This window comes from Periophthalmus magnuspinnatus, chromosome 15 (genome assembly GCF_009829125.3).
Source record: "Periophthalmus magnuspinnatus isolate fPerMag1 chromosome 15, fPerMag1.2.pri, whole genome shotgun sequence".
NCBI classification, from domain to species: domain Eukaryota; kingdom Metazoa; phylum Chordata; class Actinopteri; order Gobiiformes; family Gobiidae; genus Periophthalmus; species Periophthalmus magnuspinnatus.
This window is the reverse complement of record NC_047140.1, coordinates 6,249,570-6,272,166: the sequence shown is the minus strand read 5'-3', so window position 1 is coordinate 6,272,166 and position 22,597 is coordinate 6,249,570. Positions and strand designations below refer to the sequence as shown.

The 22,597-nt window shown below is 40.4% G+C and overlaps 2 protein-coding genes across 4 annotated transcripts in view; one reads left to right on the top strand and one right to left on the bottom strand.

Annotated features, from left to right (window-relative positions):
• The window catches only part of mark1 (MAP/microtubule affinity-regulating kinase 1), a 73,353-nt gene extending 66,653 nt beyond the window's left edge, over window positions 1–6,700 (top strand). For all 3 annotated transcript variants that reach the window (XM_055227355.1, XM_055227354.1, XM_033979799.2), the window contains exon 18: window positions 3,249–6,700. In XM_055227355.1, coding sequence (XP_055083330.1) covers window positions 3,249–3,597 — 349 coding nt within the window. In that variant the 3' untranslated portion in view covers window positions 3,598–6,700. The remainder of the gene's footprint in view (window positions 1–3,248) is intronic.
• Window positions 6,701–7,358: 658 nt separating this feature from the next.
• On the bottom strand, window positions 7,359–19,377 carry LOC117382455 (leucine-rich glioma-inactivated protein 1-like). The gene is made up of 9 exons (XM_033979637.2): window positions 18,723–19,377; window positions 18,568–18,639; window positions 16,899–16,970; window positions 16,752–16,823; window positions 14,655–14,726; window positions 13,154–13,323; window positions 12,686–12,850; window positions 10,151–10,651; window positions 7,359–9,533 (listed from the first exon to the last, which is right to left on the bottom strand). The coding sequence occupies exons 1-9, from the start codon at window positions 18,920–18,922 to the stop codon at window positions 9,217–9,219; spliced, it is 1,641 nt and encodes a 546-aa protein (XP_033835528.1). The 5' UTR covers window positions 18,923–19,377; the 3' UTR covers window positions 7,359–9,216.
• Between the last annotated feature and the right edge of the window lie 3,220 nt (window positions 19,378–22,597).

Below are 22,597 nucleotides of genomic sequence, written 5' to 3'. Positions count from 1 at the left end.
ATGTGCTGTACCCAAGTGCCCATAAAATAGTACCATAATAAAAAGGTTAATTTAACAGTCTGACCTTATGATTAGAAATGAGTTTTAGTGATAGCAACAGTTTCATAGACTCATACAGCGAGAGAGTCAAGGTCTATAATGGTAATATTAAAGTACACTGTGTAACTTTTATAGTGATAGGCACATCTCATTGTGTTTCCATGAAGATGTCAAAGACCACAGTATGACATTGAACTAAACCTTTTTTCATAATGGGGGTTTTTATTGCTCCAAAAGTTCTTGAAAAACATGCAATCTTACCACCTTACGTGACCTGTAACTTGGCCTGGTGACATCACCTGCTTGTCTCCATGGAATAGAAGTTTTATATTATACTATTAAACATGTCAGTGTAATCCTTCAGTCGTCCAGGTATGATCCATGGCAAATGAAAAAGTCAATTTTGTCACCTGGACAAAAGTTTTAGAATGAAGATGTTTGGCTGCTCATTCAAGCAGCTTCTAAAAACAGAACAAAAGGACTTGTTTGAAGATAGTGAGGTACAGATCTTAGCCAAAGAAAAGAAATGGTTTGAGAGTTAAAGTTGCAATTTTTGTTAGGAAAAACAATCCATCTTTGAACAGGAATGGGGGGTTTAGGCATAATTTATCCCCTATTTATAACTCCATCCTCAGACTTAAATCAAAACACGGAAGACAATAATGCTAGCTAGTATGCTAATAGGTATGAGAGCACTCATTAGGGGCCTGAACAATAATGCAAAATATGACTCGGGCACAATTCACTCATAAGTCATTTTAAACTTTATTCAGGCAAATACAAATAATTTAACAGGTTTTTACTTGTTACTGCTGCAACTCAGCACCAACTCTGGTTATTCACTTTGGTGGAATGGACCTGAGGATTTGATGAGTCTGAATTGCCCAAATAAACCAGGCTTTGGCTTTAGCTCACTTCATGGAATACCTCTTTAGTGTAGTTCAATAGACCTGGCTAACAAACAGAAACTGTAAACAAACGGGTGTGTTAATTTCAGTGTAATTATCTCCTCCCTTCAGATAATGAGTTTTTTGTTTGCCATACTATGATACGTTTCAAGCTAAGCCGTAAGATCTCCATGGAAGCAATCATGTGATGGACTCTCTACCAAAAAACTTACATAGTGCACCTTTAATTTGAATGTGTGAAAATTATTTTTAGAGTAAAAGCAGAAATGCATTCATTCCTTTTATACAGTCAAACCGAGGAACTGTTATTGAGAGAGAAAGAGAACCATTATTTGTCTCACAAAAGGGACAATAGTGTTACAATGAACAGTTTAACAGGAATATGAAAATAGTAGTCAAGATAAATAAGTATTGTAAAATTCTGGTTTAAGGAAACACGCCGAATTTCTTCTGGTTGCTTATTTTCTGTAGGCTGTAACTCACACTAAAACAAGAGCAAAATAACAGCAGTATCAACTCATTGAGCCAGTCTCCAAAACAGACCAGTCCCTGACCAATAGAGCCTCACATCAACTTGTCGGCATAGCAACCAACTGTCACATACAAAAACACGACATCAACAACAACAACACATAAACAGATACAAATAAGCCTGTCACGATGACACATTTTGAAGTCTGATAGATTGCTGAACAAAATATAGATGATAAACAATGAAACCAATTTATGCCACTGACACAGTAAACCTGGAGCAGGATTATCCCCCAAAACATCAACTGCAATAAATGAATAGCAGAATGAAACACTTTAGTAGTTAGTTTGTATCTATAATGAGTCACAGAAGAACCATCTACATTTCAAATCTAATTGTAGAGTCTAAAAATAACCCAAAAAAATAGTGCAACTAGCATATTGAACGAACATGAACTCAATATAGTAATTATTGTGAGAGGCCTAGTTACAAAGACAACAAAACTAAACACAAAATATCAGATCATTACAGTATAAAAAGACTTAATAGTAGAGCAGTGGTGGAACATAACAAAGTACAAGTAGTAAGGTTCTGTACTTAAGTAGAGTTTTTTAGTACATTTTTTAAGTACATTTTACATTGGATACTCTTTACTTTTACTTCACTGCATTTGAGGGCAGTATCTGTACTTTCTACTCCACTACATTTTAACTGAAAACTAAAAAGCAGTTTTCATATGATTTGAGGGGTTATTTTTACCATGTTCACGGTAACATCCTGACTGAAGTTTTCAAGTTTAAGCTTTTGCTTTGAGCAAAAAAATAAATACACAAAATTCATAAGAAAAATTAAGACATTATGTATAATTTTAATCAATATCACTAAGTTTAACACTTGTGTGAAATACTTTTACTTTTTACTCTTTAAGTACATTTTTAAACAGGTACTTTAATACTTGTCCTTAAGTAGATTTTTTCATGTTATACTTTTACATGAGTAACTTTTTATCTCTGTATCTATACTTTTATTTAAGTAACAAAATTGAGTACTTCATCCACCACTGCAGTAGAGTAAAGCTACAAGGCGACAGACCTACTGTGTATAGTCTATGGTTATGTACAGCGGCGCATCTGGACAAAATAAACAGCAGGTAAAGTGTCTTGGGCTGGACCAGTAATAGTTCACAATAGGGTGTAGAGGTTATGGGCTTATTTTCTGTTGAAGGAGGAAGTAGAGTAATAACGATCCCATACTCATTATAATGTAATATTGGCCCAGCCCTTGATCTGAGGGCCACATTAAGCAGACCATAATAAATGTTCAACCATTTACTAAATCAGCTCTAAATGCTAATGCTTTATTTTTTTAAATAAGCCACCATCTTAGATTTTCCAGGATATAAATGTCAGTTAGTTTGCTTCTCTTTTCCAAAGATGGAATAAATACTATTGTAATGTTCTGCTGTGAAACATGCCAAATTTCTTCTGGTTGTTTATTTTCTGAACACTACCGCTTCTGTAGGCCGTAACCCACACCAGAACTAGAGCAAAACAAGAGCAGTCTCGTCTCACTGGAGCCAGTCTCCAAAACAGACTAGTAAATAATGAGTAGAACCTTCAGATCATCAAATATCAGATCATTACACTATTTAAAATGAAAAACTATTGTCTATAGTGGTTTTATCCAGAATTCTCTTGGACCTGGAAGTAGAGTTATGACTATTGCATACACATTGTGCAAGACTGACCCCTGCACTTCATCTGAAAAAAAAAAAAAAAAAAAATCCATATCAGGCTATCCCATGAACCTCTCCTCTCTTTTACCCCCAGGAGCGCGTCGGGCGACACCAAAGAGGAGGGCGGCGGGCGTGACTCCAAACCCCGCTCGCTGCGTTTCACCTGGAGCATGAAGACCACCTCGTCCATGGAGCCCGCCGACATGATGAGGGAGATCCGCAAGGTCCTGGACGCCAACAGCTGCGACTACGAGCAACGCGAACGCTTCCTGCTCTTCTGTGTCCACGGTGACGCTCGCCAAGACAACCTGGTGCAGTGGGAGATGGAGGTGTGCAAGCTGCCCCGCCTCTCGCTCAACGGCGTAAGATTCAAGAGGATATCGGGCACATCCATCGCCTTCAAGAACATCGCCTGTAAGATCGCCAACGAGCTCAAGCTGTGACGGGCTGAGGTGGCGGGCGCAGGGTGGCAGGTGATGGCAGATGTCGGCAGGCGTGCGGGGGGCTAGCTCTATGTCACTGGATTTAGCGTAAGGAGAAAGAAGCAGTACTCGCCAGGCGCTTTGTGAGGTGAGAGTCTGCTGGTGGTTCTGGATCGGAGTGTTATTAAACTGACAAGTCATGTGGCAGAAAGTTAAGGGCAAAAAAAGTTGTCACTCACGCCTTACATACAATGACCACTAGGAGGTGAGGGTGGGGAAAAGTGTCTGTATTTGAGCAAAGAACTGCAATAAAAAAAGAACATTAGTGAATCGTGATATGAAGATTTCACCCAAAAACATAGTGTCACAGAAATTGATTTTTTATTGCCAGATCACCCAGACTGACTCAGATATGGACTCTCATTTTTGGGGGAGTCCTGGCCCCATAGCCTGTTGCATGTACATGGTTTTAGCGCTAGATGAAACTGGAGCGCTTGGAGGAAACCTACACAGACATAAGCAGAACATGCAAATGCCATACAGAAAGCCCACGTCATCCTAGACCGTTTTGCTGATAGACAGAAACACTTTTGGTCATTTTTAAGCCTTGAGAGTAATGTGTGGCCATTTGAGCTACTGATGCCTTTCTATAATAATACAAGCTAGCTCAGTGTTTCTCAAAATGTGGTACAGACATGGATTTCTTTGTTGAGTTTACAGTCCACATTTTTGTACTTTGGGTTAGTCCTTGTTTAGAACTAGTATAGCAACTGGGTAGTCCTAATTTAGACCTGGTTTAGTTCTAGTTTTGACCTGGAATAGACCTGGAATAGATCTGGTGGTACTCGGAAGGCCAAATATTTTCTTAGGTGTAAAATGTGTGACAATCCCTGGGCTAGCTAATCACTAGATAGCAAAAGCAGATATTGTTTTGGTCTCGGTAAACCCAAGAAATGCTAAGAAAGAGGTATGTTGAATCCATCCAAGCTGACCTTCTTAAACACTGCCACCTGATTTGACCACACAACACTCACATTCAGAAGCACCGCCGCAGACGTGCCTAATAAAGCATCCGGCGGGGTTGTCTCAGCACTGAAGCTCCTCCACGCACACGCAGACTTCAGGAGGACCTGGGCCGCTCGTGCAATACCGGCCACGAATGTACTGTACAGGGGACGGTGGCTCTGTGTGAGAAGGCCCAACCCCCCACCCCCCCATCCCTCCCTGTCCTCCTCCATTGCCGACCCCACAACAACCGCCCGGTCTTCCCCGCTCCTCGACCACCCCTCCTCGTCCTCCTCATCTACAAAACCACGGCCCATCCCGCAATAAGGATTTCAGTCGGACATTTTGCTTTTTTTTCGAAAAGCGCTCTCTCTATTTCTCTCCTCTCGCTGAGTAACCATTAAAAGTACTAAATTAGCCGCTTTTTCACAGTCTGTGGTAAGTATATAGATCAGGCTGGAGCCCCCATACTAAAACTATGTAAAAAGGAAGTGTACTGTATGCATTAACATCTGCAGGTACTGTATTGTATATTGGTTTGCGTTATGTACAGAAATTATTGTCAATATTTGTTATGTTTTTTTTCCTAATATTGTTGTCTCTTATCCTCTTTGGTCTGTGAGGTTTTTTTTTTTTTTAAGAGCCACCACATGGAAATAGTGTTTTCAATTTTATTTAAAGAGCACTAAATTATTTTGTGAAACATGAAGCCTTTTTGTTGACTTTGTTTGCCTATAGAAAAACACTACATTGCACCGTATAGACTGGTTATGGGTTGAGTGGTCACTTTATGTTCTTCTCAGCAGTGGGCGGGGCATCCGAGGGCCCGCTGGAATTGCACAAGTTCTCCAGGTGAAGCACGGACGTGAGGAGGCGACTATGTTTTCTGTTAAATGAAGTCCTCGAATACTCAAATAAACAGGGCCAATTCAGTTTATGCTTTATAAAGACAGCCTGATCGACCATCTGCATTTAAAGTGCATATGACGGGTTTGCATGTTTTTGTATTTATGACTTCTTTTGGTGGGAGACTACCTGTGGTCAATATTTATCATAGTTTTACCTCAGTTAAATGGCACTCTTGACATGCCAGAGAATAATTAAGCTGCTCAGAATGCCTTAAATAAATGAGGAATAACTGGACCACTGCGAAACGTTTAAAATAAACTAGTTTTGTTTTTCACGCTTTGGAGACAGTAAAAATCTGGTAGGCTACAGTTTCTTTAAAATTCTATCCAAAATGCAGGGAGAGGTTATGAACAAGGAAGGCATTTTTCTGGCAATTTAAAGTCCTTTTTTTAATTAGTTTACTCATGAGCATTGTGTAACTTCATTTCTGGCTGGTGTTTACAGTATGGTTGCTAGGTAAGAGCCGTAACTGTTACCTAGCAACTAATCTCACATCTTCTGCCCGTGTCCATCCAGGAAGTAAAATGATAAACAAAAATCTTAAACATAATACTGTTAACTATGAGTGAGTAGTCTAACCTGTCATATGCACTTAAAGTAAAAAGTAAGTAAGAAGTAAGGTTTGATTTCTAAGGGATGGAACTACGGCTGGGCTATTAATACAGTTTTAGATTGTGATTACTGACATGTTTTAAATTGAGTTGGTTCTTGAAAATGCACCATGACAGAGAATCAAGAGCCTGGGACAGTGTCCGGCATTTGTTTCCCATGATTCTTAGTAACATTGAGCCTGTTATGTCACCTTCTTCGTCCAATCAGTAGCTTCTATATTAGTTATTGGCCAAGAAAATATGTAAAATTAATAGATGATATACAATCTCAACATTTTTTTCTTTTTTTAGCAGCTTTTATCACCCAATGCATGATGTAAAGAGCCTTTATTTTGACAAGAGTAAATAAAAATCAGGTACAGGTTGTTAAAGTTCTCAGAGGCGTGCTCGGTTGTGTTGGCAGGAGTCTTTGTAAACAGACTGGTTTGGCCCTGGTCCATGCAGTGTGACTGTGCAGGTACTGGTGTATCCTCACTCGTGTTCATTCTATAATTTCAGACGGTTTTCTTGTATTTATTCCATGACATTGTAACGTGCTGCTTTGTAGAACTGAGGCGTGCACTTTGTCCGAGAAAATAAAAGGATTTTATTTGTTTGTATTTATTTGACTTTTATTTTATTTTTTTATATATATTATTACTGATGATAATCTCATGATGTTTTTTTGTTCTTAGATTCATACAGTGTGTAACTTTCTGGAGGCTGCATGTCACCTGCATGATTCCATGGAAATAGAAAGTTAAAACCATACTTTGGTTTAATTTTATAGCCAAAGGAACATTTCCGTGGAAACAAGCAGGAGGAGGCCCTCCTCCAGGCCAAAAAGAGTCAGGTTTGTGGAGATGCAAGCCCTTCTTGCAGCGCAATAAACAAAACCAAATGAAACAGACAAAAAACAAGGTTTTGTTTTTGTCTATTTTTGAGGCTAAAAAGTTACATACTGTGGCTTTAAGATTATTGCGACCTAAATGGTTATTATTCTGAATTAACTGTATAAACGTGACATCCCTAATTCAAACAAAATGAGAACAATCAAATAAATAATGTACTTTCTTCCTAGGCCACAGAACAATAATCCAAATTCAACAATAGAATCCAATCACACGTGTTCATGTGACACGTGTGACACACATATCGTGTTCTGCCTGGTGGGGACGCTGTGAGGTTCATTTATGAGGCTCGTACACTGGGTCAGATGGCTCCAGTTCTCTTCCACACACTGGTCGTCTGTATTATTATGAAAGAAATGTCTTTGAGTCCATGATGTAAACCTTTATTGACTTAAACAGTGTAATATTAATAACTTAACGCTTTAACATGACATAATGGCTTGTTAGTTTGAGCGTGTCGAAGATAACATTCTCTTAAGTGTCTAAAAATAGTTGGTCCGGTGCTCTGAAGTTTGTCCATACATTCTTTGTAAAACCATTGCTCAATACTTTATACACATACAAACCAGTCACAATAACCATGTAAGTTCCAAGAATATCCAAGTACAAGTTTACATTCTTTCAACCTACAAATATGGTCTTTGACGTGGTCCCATTATAACTTACAAAAGATCATTTAAACATGATTAAGACAGGAAAATGTAAACATCTCATTTTGGCAGATCTCCTCGAACGGGTTAAAAAGTCTGTTCTTACCCTCAGTAGATAAATATGAGATTACAAATGTAGAAATATTCAGTCACTGCAATAGTAGTGGTTAAACATAAGTAAATGGCCAAAACTAATCCATTTTCTATTGGTCCTATGTGCGGGGCGGCCTGTGTCATGCATGGCCCAACTGGATTTCATGAGATTTATGGAGCACTATGTAACTTTTCTATTGTGATGTTAATGCTTTCCTTGGAATGTTCCTCAGTATGGCGTCAAATTCATTAATCGTACTTTTTTTTCATTACAGGTACGTTTATAGTTAAATCATTAAACATACATTCTTACTGTGAGTGGGGCTGGATCTCCACACATCAGACCTGTAACTTGGCTTGTCTCCATGGTGATTGAAAAATTTAAACCCATACTGTGGAACATTTTTGGCAAAGCAATAAAAACTCCATTGTGACAAGCTGGTGCTGGGCCCTCCATCAGAAAAGTTACATATTGCGCCGTTAAAGAGTAACTCACCTTAAAACATGTCCATAAGTTCATTTATAGTAATAATTCTGTAGAAACACATATTACTGTATATTATGTATATTAAGTGTACACAGTGAAATATTACAAGCACTTTTCACTTGTAATGATTATGGCTTTTAGGTTAAATGGAAAGCAAAATCCACTTTCTAACAACATAAAGATTATATACAGCACATGACCAAATCCTTAACCAAAATAACAGATGTTTGCTTGCAACATTTCACTTTGTATGTATTAAAATAATTCCTGCATACCACTCCTAGTTAATCAACATGACTTATTCTGACAAAGTGTTAGTGAGTTAGCTCCTCCTCACCTGGTGTTGTGCTCTGGTCCCAGTTCGGTCTGGCTTATAGTGGAACATTCATTACACTGTTGGCAGTTTTTTCTCTTCCTTGTTTCTCTGCATGGTCTGGGACCACTTTTCCAGGACTGTGAAGCTTTGGTCGCGGTCGGAGAAAGGTGTGAGCTTGTGGGTAAGTTACTCTTTAAAGTGCATATGACACAGTTTTTTGTATTTTTAAAAAATATATCCAACTGTATTTGCCATCACAAACTTCCATTCAAAATGACAGGAACCTACAGCTTCCATGAAGGTCGGATTTTGTGGCAATTTTTCAGTTTTTAGCTTTGGATTGTTCTACTCTGCTCTTGCTCTGATTGGTCAGAGCAGTCACGCCGTTGAGCTTGGCCCATTCGATTGATCACATTTGCTGCCTGTGTCCAACTAGGAAGTAAAATAATAAACTTCACAAAAAATATCTAACTAGGGACAATTCGGTCAGTTTTTTTTTAGCAAAGTAAATATATTAACTAGTTTTAGTGAAAAGAGTAGTCTAAACTGTCATATGCACTTTAACATCTCTGTGTCAATATCAGTTGCTTAACATGGACATTATGGATCATGCACTGATATGAACTGAGTTCTAGTCTTTAGCACTAACCCTCTCCCAGTCACATGTCCTCACACACCTTCAGTTGCTCAAATCGATCACCAGATGCTCGTAGATCTGAGTTTTCCCTTTAAAACTGGAGGCCAGGAGGAACTGCCTGTTGTCTATGGAGACCGGGTGGAATGCTCGGGGCGCTTGGATGTTCAGCTCCTGGAAGTGAACAAACTCTCCCTTCTTTGGATCCCAGCGGTACACCTGCGTGAAGGAGTAGTCGCTGCCCAGGATCGCGTACTGCCAGCTGCCCACGGAGAAGGGCTGGAATACCATGGACCCTCTGGAAGGCATGGTCTGGAGCTCCCGGAACAGTGCACCGTCCCACCGCATCACCTTGGAATCACCTATGAAAACAGATGTGACAAGAATGTTACTGATAAGATTATTGTGAAAAGTGACACCTTTTTTTTGTTAAGGCCCCAATATGTAGCTTTTTGGCCAACAAAAATTTCATTTTGGTTGTTTTTATTGCATTGAAAAACTTCCATCCCTGCTGTGAGTGAGCTTGCATCTCCATAAACCTGACTTATTTTGCCTGGGGGAGCTTGCTTGTCTCCATGGAAATGCTGCTCCTTGGGGCTATAATATTCCATAGTATGGCATATCTTCATAGAGAAAGTTCTGAAGTATGTGTTTAACCTTATGCTATTTCCATGAGATCATGCAGGCAACGTATCACCCTAAGAAAGTTACATACTGTTACTTTAATTAATGTTTAAACTGCTAGAATGATTTGTTGAGCACTTTTCTTCAACTTTTTTCCACAAACTGCCTTTTAACTGATGTAAAACTATGATAAATATTTACCACAGGCACTATCCCACCAAAACAAGTCATACTCAGAAAAACACATGCTTGCTTCTAAAATTGTAACTGCTATTATTTTTAAATTCTTACAATACGAGGTTGTGACCTGAATAATCCCAATGACAGATGAACATAATAATCTTGACACCCCTACCTATGAACCTGGTCAGGCAGATGAAGAGGTCGGAGTTTACTTTAAAATGCTTCACCGCGTAAACGTCCTCCATCTCTGGTATGTCCGTGCGTCTGTCAAACAGCTTGGTTCCTTTGTCCCACTGGTAGATCACTGGTCTTTGTGAACTACTAGATAGTATCAGGTGAGGCTTCGATGAGATCTCCATGAATTCCACATCCGTATCTCTGTACCACGGATGCAGGGACTGGTGCGAGTAGAAACCATTCCCATTCCACTTGTAGATGGTGGTGGAACCGGCTTTGGAGCTGTCGGCGATGACGAAGAAAGATTCCCCGTCGATCCTGAAGGTCTCCACATCGTTGGGCTTGCGGATCTTGAGGATGTCGATGCCCTGCAGTTTGATGAACTTGTTGGCCGAGGTGTCGCGCTTGTAGATGTGCGAGCCGCCAAACAACTGGGCCACGATGATGAACAACTGGTTGTCGATTATGAGAGGTTTGCAGATGACTGTGGAGGTGCCTGGTTTGAAACAGAGAATATACTACATTACTTTTGTCTATAATGACTTTCCAGTCGTGACTTCACCCACCTACAGTACCTCTATTCAACCATGTGGTCCACACATGACACTAATACTAAGGTGCAAATGTTTAGAAATTAAAGGCGTACTGTGCAACCTTTCTCCACAGAGATGTTCTTTGCCGGGAATGTTCCTACCTTTTATTAGTTACCAGTGTTAAAGTGAGAGGGGTCACTTCTCCACAGATCTGGCCTGTGGCCTGGCCCAGTAGTGTCACCTGCTTGTCTCCAGGATATATAAGTTAATGCCACACTGTGGAACATTAAATGCAAAGAAATAACATCTCCATGGAGTTCCATAAACTCAAACAGAAGAGATAACAAATTTGTCCTCTGTGCTTAATAATATATAGCGAATATATATTTTTTCTCCCAACAAAATATATTTTTATTGTTAGAGCTAGATGATGATGGTAAAATATAATTTGAAACATAGTGTTTGAAAATTACTTCCAAAGACAAAAAGAACAGACTACACTCAAAAGCCTCATTTCCACTGGTGCACTTTGAAGCACATCGATACGGGTCTCCATTGTCTCCGCTGTCTAAAGTGAACCGTACCACCCCATGTGAGGAGTCTGCAGTGGACCCTGGAGAGTACTAACTCCCAGAGGGGGGCAGCCGTGGATCTATAATAAGTGGATAAGACACTCCCTTTGTCCCCGTGCGAGATCGACTAGTGTCCACTCCAGGTATTGCTGCAATACCCATTCTATTGTCCCATAGAGCACAGTGCATTATTTGGGAAATCAAACTGCTGTGTTCAGCTGACAGGACATCCACAGCTTTCACAAAGGTTGGATTTTATAGGGATTCATCTCTATTTTCACAACATGAACTTTTTAGAATTTTTAAATTCTGAAAGCTCCTAAAAGTTAGCTATGTAAGAGCCCTGCTTTGAGCCTGCACCAGCCCTGCTCTAGCAGCTATCCCTCTGATTGGTGAAAACTGATTACGCAGTGATTTTCGGTATTTCACGCCAATGAACATAGGTCACTGAAATGACGCCAACATGACGCCATCTTTGGTTCATCTTCCAGACCTTATCATACTTCCATGGGGCCAGCACGGATCACTTTAGCTTGGGCGTGGCTAGACAAGAAACAAGATGATTTGACAAGAGAGAACGCAGACTCAAGATGCCAAAAAGCAGATATAAACCAAAAATAATCATCTCTCACCAAATGCTGACTTGATATTATGGCTTTATATGTTGAGCTGATATGCGTCGCAAAACAAAACATAAATACGATTCTGATTTTATTTGTTAAGAAACATTTGTAATGTTTGGGTGATGTCAGTGTCTCAGGGAGCAGAGCCTTGACCCTGGACCTGGAGCTGTGCCCGGAGGATCGAAATGCAACTCAGCTGGATGGACCGCACCAAACAGACTCACCCCAAGCAAACTGTGCCAGCGGAAAAGAGGCTAAACATTAAAACAACAATAAAACGGCATTGTACAAAACCCTAGAGCAGGTTAAAATCAACAATTACATTGAATTAAGGCTTGAATTCTATTGAACCCAGAAGGAGAATAAGACTATGGCATTGATGCTGTGCCAGCCCCACACTGCCAGCTCAGTCCGTGTTATCTAGGGCTAGTCATCAGAGATATAATACTCCCTACAGCTGAAGCATAGCTAAACAAAGACTAGACCAGGCTGTGATCAAGCTGTGACCAGGCTGGAGTGTACTATAATGGAATGGACAACACTATCACAATGTCTTAAGGGTTTATGTCTCCAGGTCCTGGGTCCTGTACAGATGGTAAATATACTTCTCCTGCATTACATCGACTTCAATTTATTCTACAACAACATCATCACTTAGCTCATAGGTGCCACTTTGAAGACCATTCAAAAGTTCCAATCCTTCATCACTCCATAATTACATGGAAATGTGCAATAATTCATAATAATAATAGAAAAGCGATGGATATTCCTGTGAGAAATGAAATAGTCAGTTCTGCCTCACTGTTGATGTCGTCGTAGTTCCTGAAGACCATCTCCACGTGGTCCCACTCTAAGAAGGTGCACTTCCCGATGAAGGGCTGAGCAAACACCACGTACTGGTCCTGTCCAAAGCTGAAGGCCTCCACAGATATAGACTCAAACTTCAGGCTCTGGTACGACGCAAACTCTGCAACAAAAGAGGAGATGTTTGCTTAAATCTGCTCCTAAATCACACTGCAATTTTAAAGACCTGTTGAATAAGATGAGGATTTATTGTACAATGATTTTGAAATGTCCTAAATTTAGTATTATGTGCTACTTTTAAGGTTAAAGTAAATGTCATCCCATCCTTAAGCACTTGGACACCCATCTCGAGATCTTGGTTTGATCAGACTACCTTAGACAGAAGACTTTTTGGATGTTTTAGGTTGATGAGAGGAACCAGAACATTCATGCAGCATCAGCAAGCTCGAGAGCTGTACACTCCTACCTGTGGTGATGCAGTCGAAGGCTTGTGGCAGCAGGTCGTTGATCTTCTTGTCCACCTGAGAGGCAGGTCCTTTGCAGTAGATCTGATCCACTGTGGCATTTGTGTTGTAAATCCACTCCACCAGCCACTTGAGCTTACAGTCGCACGTGAACTGGTTTCCACGGAGATCTCTGTAACACAATGGGAACATTTCTATATATTTAGGATCCTCCTGATATCTGTGCAATCCCTCAGTCATCCAGGTAAGAGCTATTGTAAAACAAATTTAAAATACACTGCCTGGACAAAAAAAAAGTCTCCACCAAAACAAAGGTCACACAATATTTGGTAGGACCACCTTTAGCTTTCATTACATCACACATTCACTGTGGCATTGTTTCGATTTCGCTTCTGCAATGTCACAAGATTTATTTCCATCCAGTGTTGCATTCATTTTTCAGCTCTTGCATTGATGATGGTCGAGTCTGACCGCTGAATGAGCCCGATAAATCCTGGCATTGTCATCTTGGAATATGCCCGTGCCATCAGGGAAGAAAAAATCCATTGATGGAATAACCTGGTCATTCAGTATATTCAGGTGTCAGCTGACCTCATTCTTTGCGCACAGACTATTGCTGAACCTAGACCTGACCAACTGCAGGAGGCTCGCACCAATTTGCTTAGTTAAATGCAGATGGCAACTTTTTTGGCCAGGCAGTGTATATCAACTGGACAAAACGTTGTAGCAGTGAAGATGTTTGGCTGCTCATTCAAGCCGTATCTTCAGTTCTGGTTGTCTTCACTCCTACAACTTCTTGTCCAGCTGACAGATTTAAATTTTTAATGTTACAATTAATCCTCCTGATAGCGACACATTGCAAATAGATTGAATAGTTTGTGTTCACATGGCATCACACCATTCTAAAATGCCCATAGTTTAAACTGAGCTGGAGGACAGGTCAGAAGTCTCTGGTTGAATTTGCTGTCAGATGTGATTGTGGTTCACAAGTTTGGACATTTCTTTCAAAAATAATGAATCTCCCAAAGAGTTATACAGGCCCCAGCCCTCATCAAATTGACCTAACAAACTATTCATTCAAACCAATTCTTTCGATATTATCTTTTGCCAGTATATTGCGCAAATGTGCACTCTACAATGACATCATTTAACCTCATATAAAAGACGTAACCTCTAGTATGAGCACTGCAGCCTCTGACATATACCACACTCATTAATGTAAAAACACATTAAGAAGGAGAGGACATTTTTCGTGGGTGACAGATTACAGTCCGTTCCTCCTCCTCCTCTTCCGCACCAGCTCATGTAAATTTAACGACTTTATTCCGAAGGCTGAGGCCGCCCACACACTTTATCAGCGCTGAGCTCCAGTGAAATAATGATACAGTCTTCTATAAATACCCCAGTGTGAAGACAAAGCTGCAGTGTCCACGTTCATTAGAGCTATCAGAGTCGGGTGGTTTGGATCAGATATGGAGACATTATTAGAAGATGTTCACTTACACTTTGGTGAGAGCGTCCAAACCTTTGAACAAGTCTTTGGGCAGAGACTCCAGGTTGTTGTAGGCCAGACTCCTGGAAAATGAAGAAATAGGATAAATACTTTGCCTGGCATCCATAATATCTTTGTATCTCTATTTTAATACAGATCGTTATCCGTCTGGTTCACACTCCTTCTGTTGCATCTCAAGCCAAGCCAAACATGATCGTCCAACCAGATCTGTTTGGGTTTTTTTTCAGTGACACAGCGAAACGAAGGAGCTCATTGGTCACCTATCATTTACAAACAAATTCTAATTTCTCTCACCTCAGATTAATAAAATTTTGTTCTTGGCTCATTGATTCTCCAGAAATCTGTGTTGTTTTTTCAGTCCTTCTATGAAATTTTTCCTTTATTTTTTTGGATATGGACAGACCATGCGTTTGCCTAATTGGCTAATCCACCTGTCAATCACCCCCATTTTAAAACGGGGAGATTCAACAGTGACCAGACTCACATCTTTGTAAAGTATCGAAGAAGTGTGTGTTCTGGTCCCAGTAAATAATATCTGGTCTAAAAAACGCTTTCATAATAGAAACACTGAAATGCTACTACAACTCTTCACAAATGGAGGACTGATTATTATTCTTTTGTCTATGTAACTCTTCTGGTGGAGGGACTGTCACCTGCTTGTCCGAGTTGTTATATTGAGTTGCTTGAAATATTTTACTAGCTGCCATTAAACATATCTATGTGTATGTATTGCCTGGTGTCAGCACGTGCTTGTTTCTATGGAGTTAGATAAATGTAATGGCATACTGTTCACGATAACAAATTTGAAAGTTCAATATATTGCTGAAGTAAATATAAACGATAAACGATAATAATGAAACTAATTTATACCACTGGCACAATAACCCAAGAGTAGATTTAACCCACAAAAGCTATTCTAAATTGGCAATCTTGATTTAAAAAAAAAAAAAACATAAGCTGCAATAAATAACCACAAATGAAACATTTTAGTACTTATTTTGCATCTGTAATGAGTCATAGAAGTTATTAATTCCAACTTTTGAGGCAAAAATTTTATCGTATAGCCAATAAATGTCAAAATATTCCCAGTACTGCAAAGGAAATGCCAACACGATAAATATTGACCCCAGAAAATATTGTTCTATCTTTCATGTATTGAACAGTAAGTCGATATAGTGTTTATCTCGGCAGGCACATCACCACATACCAGGAAAAGCAATAACATCTTGATGGAGACAAACAGGTCATCCAAAAAACAATATGGTGAAGTGAGAATTAACTTTAATAGAATAGCAGGTATGTCAAAGCCTTTTACTTTGATGTATGACCAATTATTCTCAAATGTTTCCATAATAGTATCACATGTGCAAGTTCATTGGCAAGAAATGCTAATATTGACCTTATATTAGCCGTAAATTCTACCAAACCGCGCTTTCGTTGTGATGGCTCTTCCAGTTAAGCAGGAATCTCATTCATTTCAATGGAGGATTTGTGAAAACTTTTGCCACTAAAATCTGATACAAAGTAGGTTGATTGTTTATGGACATCAACAAGTCAACACTGCACTGATTCTGTAGAAGGCTTTAAAACAGCTTGGTAATCCCTATAGAACTTATCTGCAGTCAAGATCAGCAGCCTCATGCAAAACAATACAACCCAAATGACAATAGCGGCGCCCACGGCAACTTCCAGAGCGATGTGAATACTGATTCTTAATATTGTGATCTACGGACTATCTTATAATTGCCTTAAAATATGCAATGGAAAAGAATTATGGAATGAGGCAAGAATTGAAATCCAATGGTGTAAGATGAGGATTTACGTGCCCATGTTGCAAACTGACCACAGAACAAAACATAGTATTAGCACTAACCACAGCCTTGCTACTATAAAAAGTGAATTCTGTAATTTTTCTGGTGTTACTTGGTTTATTATTGCTTTGCCTGGAATGTTCCACAGTATGACATTAATCTACAGTATCCCCATAGAGACAAGAGGATGACGGTAACACTTCAGACACATGCACAACACTATATTTCTCAACAAACTTAACATAACCTTTCCAGCATAAATACATTGTTACTCACATGTGCACTAGAGTCTTGAGACCCCGAAAAGCATACGGAGATATCGCTTTGATTTGGTTGTTCTCGATGAATCTGAAATAAACATCATATGAATTTGTTTTATTACTGTTTGAAATACGAAATGACTAAGTGTACAGTCATACTCACAGATACTCGAGGTGTGGCAGACCGAAGAAGGCATCCTCGTCTATGGACTCCAGCTCATTGGCCGTGAAAAGTCTGTGCACAGAGGCAAGGATATAAAGTATAAAGTAATAAAGTAAGTCAAAGTGCTTTACAGAATAAGAAAGACACAGTTAAACAGAACTGGTTTGAGCCTGGATTTAAACATTGTCAAAGTAGAGGCCTGTCTCACACCTTCAGGAGACTGTTCCAGGTTTTAGCTGCATAAAACTGAAACACTGATTCTCCACATTTAGTCCTGACTCTGGAACCTAAAGTCAGTTTTGGGAAGTAATGAAAAGCATGTACAGAAAATATGTATTCAGCTAATTCAGAATGCAGGTACTTTGCTAAAATTAAAAGATTACTTGATCATTAGTATTAATAACAAAAATGAAAAACACTGGTCTTGTTTTGAGTGTGCACATAAAGCTGTGTTAATCCTATGTTGTGTTTTTATGCTATATACTAGCCTAGGCAGTAATTTAAGTATTCAGAATAAAATACTGTAATATGTTCCTCTGTACTTAAGTTTTCTAGGTACCTTTAGACAGTGGATGTACCTATGTCCCCCAGCTACACATATTTCTGTTTTCATGTCTTGCAGTTGTTTATTTCCCAGTGAAGGTTAGAATCAGGCACGGGTAGAAAGCTGTTGGTGCCTTGTAAAGCTTCTGGAAACCTAGTGCTGCACTGTAGTCATTATTCATTCACTCAGTGGTGGTAAACTTCAACTGTAGCCGCAGCTGCCCTGGGGTAGAGTGATGGAAATGACACTGCCAGTCTTTGCCACGAGCTCCTTCTACCACTACCAACACTCTCACACACACTAGGCAAGTGCTTTAAACTACTGAGCCACTGCTGTTTAGGGTTATGGTTTAGGTTAGTGCTGTAGTATAAATTGTAGTAGCCTGAGAGTTGAAGATAAGAAGCATAAGGCTGGAGTTGTAACGCAGAAGAAGTTTATTTAGCATCACTACAGGAGACATGAACCCTCAACACACTGTGATAGCGCCGGCCAATCCCATCAAAGTATGCTTCTGTTGTAGGGAGTGTTATATCTGATGACTAGGCCAAGTTAACAAGGACTGAGGGCACTCACTCACTGTGAGCTCAGTCCTTGTTAACTACTCACAGAAATGGAGTGGAACAGTTCCCTTTTTACATGTGTGGTACCTGTGTTCATCCGTCTATAGAATATTGGGGACAGAGGTACTGGGAAACATGTATGTACCAAAAAATTCAGTATGGTGAAACTGAATACATTTTCAAAGTACACTGACAGTCACCATCATGTACTATTCTGCTTTCCATCTGACAACGCAGTGCTGAGTGTGCTTCAGACATACACTCTCTTTTCCTCACAACGCACTACTCTCACAGGAGAACACACCAAAGTACAGAGGAGTGGTGGGATTCCTCTACCTTCACATGTCGTCCAAAGGCACCGTGAGTCTGCACCCCATGAGACCGCACGGGGCTGAGGAATCCCCGGCACAAAACCAGGGCTTCCCGCTCCTAGGAAACCCTCTATAACGCACGTAGCCTATCGTTACAGCGCAGCTTGGGGTTTTAAAGGCGACAAATATGGCGTTTGTCAGCGCAGAAAACTAGCACAGCATGCGCCAAAGTGTGACAAGAGAGAAATACTCACAGGAGGTGCAGGGCAGGCGTGTGGATAAAGCTTTCTTTCGGGATTTCTGTGAATTTGGACTTGACGAACGATCTGTAAAAAAAAAAAGCGAAACAGAGTGCTGGCTTGTAATGCGGCAAATTACGCAAAAAACGGTGGTGTTTCTGGAGACTTACAGTGAAATAACATCTGGAGGGAAGCTGCGAGGTATGAGCCCCGCACTCTCACACAGCGCGTTATCTTTGGTACATGTACACGAGTGCGGACAGCGCGGTTGCCTCGCCTTTTTGGCACTCACACCGCTCACTCCGAGCAGCACAAGTAGTAGCCCAAGCCTCGTCAACAACACCGGCGCTCCTTTGCGGTTCCTTTCCATCCTTGCACGCCGAACATGAACCGACAACGTCCCCGGAATCTTGCACTTCTTCCTGGGTACTTAATCCGAGCGACGGAGGCACCACTTGTTTATATTTCCGTGCGTAATAGCGCTTTCTTGCACAACACCGCAGTGGGATGGCAAAAAAACAAATCAAAAACGATGACAAAAATGCTACTTAATTACCCGCAGCGGTTGTGTTGGTTGCAGCCCCGGGGAAATGCCAAAACAGTTAGAGGCAGAGCCGGTGCGCGGAGCCGTGGAGCCGTGGTGGCCAAAGCGGTGCGAGGCGCGAAGAGAGAGCGAGGGTGAGCGGGAGAGGGGCAGGTGGGGATCCCAGCGGGAGCAGACGGAGCAGCCAGCAGCATCTCCATCCAAAAACCACGCCCATATGATTTCACCGTCTCCTCTGTGTCAGAACGAGCTCGTACAAGAAGATTCACCCATGGGCGCGAGGTTTGGGAGTCATTTGGAGTGAATAACCAGCTGTGGAAGTGGAAGTGTTGGCACGGATGACGCAGGGGATGTTGCCCGCGCATGGGGAAGCCTCGTGCAGGGGAAGTGGGGATGACTACATGTGTGTGTCAGGGTCCATTAGTGGTGCGTTCAAACGGTGCTGAGTCGGTGTCCGCGCGGTTGCCATGGTGATCATCTAGAGCCCATAATAAACGTGATTGCCTCGTGATGATGGGGGTGTGGGGAGGGGGGGTGCTCCTATCATATTGACAGCTGCAGGGCCTTTTAAGAGGACCCCATCCCCCAGCACCCTCACACTAGGTTGGAGGAGAAACATTAGTGTTGTCTTCAAGATATTCATAAGACCATCATACTCATTTGAATTTTTTTTTTTCTTTTTTCACGTGTCTGCTGTCAAATTGCACTTCCAATCTGTGTCATTGTAGGGCATTAAAGTTATGGTTGGATATTTATTTCAAATTTTATACACATGACTTATCAGTGTCTCCAGATTTAACGTAAAAATTATCCACAGAAAACTGTTTCAATAGTGAATTCCAGTTGTTTTAAACCAAAAATGTCTCTCTCTGATCTGAATCCTCTCTACCTAAACCTCAGCACCTGCAGACAATCATGAATCAGTGCTAGTGCAGCCTTTACAGCTCAGCCGACTACATGCCATACCTTTAATCTGACTTAAGTATAACTGCAGATTTAAAACTCTATCTTACAAAACATGGAAATTCAATTGCTCAGTGTGGTAGAGCAATGTGTGCCAATTTCTGCTGTTACTATGAATATTCCTCTCATCAAAACCACTCTGGGCAGTTTGTCTGCATTCATCTAGGAATTGGAAGGTTGCCGGTTCGACCCCTGCCTAACCACCACATACTGATTTTGTATCCCCAAGTTTGGCCCCGCCCCCCCTCCTCATTGCCCTCTCTATAGCCTCATTTCCACTGGCACAGTTTGCTTGGAGTTGCCTTGGCGCGGAACAGTTGGGGAGGGTCATCCACAGCCAAGGAGTGTTTCCATTACGAACGACACAGGCCTCTTTTGGGCATGACATAACAATGTATGGGTTGAAAAGTTACGCAGTGGGGCTTTAAAGGAGATGGGGGAACATGTAATAACGACTGTGGAAATGCATGGAGATGGGGGACAGGTCAGAAGTCTATGGTGGAATTTGCTTTTCAGATTGAAAATGTGTTGACCTGGTTAATGGTTAATATCTCTGTAATTACTGGGCCTGTCCACATGAAATAAAACTGGCAGAAAAAAGTACAGGCCAGTCACAAGTGAACTCATGTGAGGCTCATTCTGCTTTTTGATTGTAATGTGTTCCTTGCATTTTGTTTTAAGAACCTAATCACCAGATTATGGCATAATACAACTTGACCATATCCAGTGTCTTTGTAATAAAGAATAAATCAAATCAATTGTTATGAGTAAAAGCTGTATTGATTTGAATGTGTACCTTGTATCCGGTACACAGATATGACAAGTTTATGAAATTTAAAATCAAACTCTTATGTAACTTTAAGACAAGATTGTAGTCAGTTAACAAAACTTTAAGCCATACAAATTATATGACAAATTTGTAATGCTAATCCATGACAAATAATAATACGATGCAACATTTTCAGATCATAAATTCTTCCAAAAACAATGCAATTCCCATAGAGTTATGTGGACCTCTGCCCAATCTCAAGTTATAACATGGATTCTACAACACAACCTCTAGAATCCCATCGCTGTTTATTTTATCTTACCGCAAATGTGTTTTTTCTGTGCGGACCAGAGCTCCTCCACAGTGACGCGTGCAGACCGTCTAAAAGCCCCTTTGATCAGATTACTGCCTTCAGGACCCAGCATCTGTTTAGGGCCTTAATTCAATTGAATCTAAAAAATAAAAGGCTGTGGGGATATCCATTTCTTCATCCAGAGAAAGTAAAGACATAGACGCATCTAACTGGATTCCCACTAGGGCCAAACAATATATCACAAACATATTGATATCTAGATACCTTCTTGTCAAAGCCTGACCTGGTCAGATCTCAGAACATAAGAGAGTTAGTTGGTGCTTAAACAGGAGACAGCTGGGAACATCAGGTGCCAGTGGCTAAAAGGTCGTTGTATCCTTAGGCAGGACACTTCACCCACATTGCCAGTATGTAAATGGTGTGTGTGAGTGTTGTGTGCAGTGGTCAGAGGGGCCGATGGTGCACTTTGACAGCCTCACTTCTGTCAGTCTACCTTGGGGCAGCTGTGGCTACAATAGTAGCTCACCACTAGGTATGGAGTGAATGAATAATGCATTGCAAAATTGCAAATTGTAAGTGACTTTGAATGTCTGGAAAAGAGCTGTATAAAACTATTGCAAGTTGTTGCCTTATTATTATTTATTTTTTTTGTTTTATCTTTTGTTCAGTTGAGATTGTCATAGAAAGTTTACAATACTGTATCTTCTGGGGCACCGAGACACGAAGAATGTTTAATGATGCTCAAATTATAACTGTAGCTTCAAAGTTAAGCAATTCTAGGGTTGGAAATTTTTTAATGAACACACAGATGAGCACTTCCAGTAGTACCACTTGATGATATCACAAGGTGGAACCATGTTTTTAGTTTGAGAGAAGAGCACAGTCTAAATATACAGGGTTTGTAAGTTAAACATGTGCAGTGGTGGAATGTAACAAAGTAAAAGTAGTACTGTACTTAAGTATTCATTCTAGGTATCTGTACTTTACTTAAGTACATTTTACAGTGGACACCTTTTACTTTTACTTCACTAGATTTGAGAGCAGGTATCTGTACTTTCTACTCCATTTCATTTTTGAACTGGACTGAAAAGCAAAGATATTTTTCATTTCAAGTAACAAAATTGAGCACTTCCACCAATGAACATGTGTGGATGAAACTAAACACAACTCCAGGTATGTTTTGGATGAGGATACAATATTACAACATAGAACAAAAATGAGTGTAGTATACACCCTTTAAAATATTTGCAATAATATTTTTATCACACTACTAAACATAGTTATCAAATATTGCAAATTTTTCTTATATCGTGCAGCCCCAAATTCCCACCAGACCCTAGATGGCATGGGACCAGCCGAGAAACACTGGTGCAGATTGTTGTTGTGTGAATAGCATGAGTAGTTTTGGTACTTGATCTAAAAGACGTCCTTCATAAGGGGACAGAGCAGAGGCCTG

What these genes read in the sequence shown, in the direction of transcription:
- LOC117382455 (XM_033979637.2), bottom strand. Translation starts at nt 18,922, where the DNA reads ATGGAAAGGAACCGCAAAGGAGCGCCGGTGTTGTTGACGAGGCTTGGG. An exon ending in CCTCCAGATGTTATTTCACT is followed by an intron (nt 18,640 to 18,722) that starts GTAAGTCTCCAG and finishes TTTTTTTTACAG; the next exon opens with ATCGTTCGTCAAGTCCAAAT. An exon ending in CTTCGACTGCATCACCACAG is followed by an intron (nt 12,851 to 13,153) that starts GTAGGAGTGTAC and finishes CTTTTGTTGCAG; the next exon opens with AGTTTGCGTCGTACCAGAGC.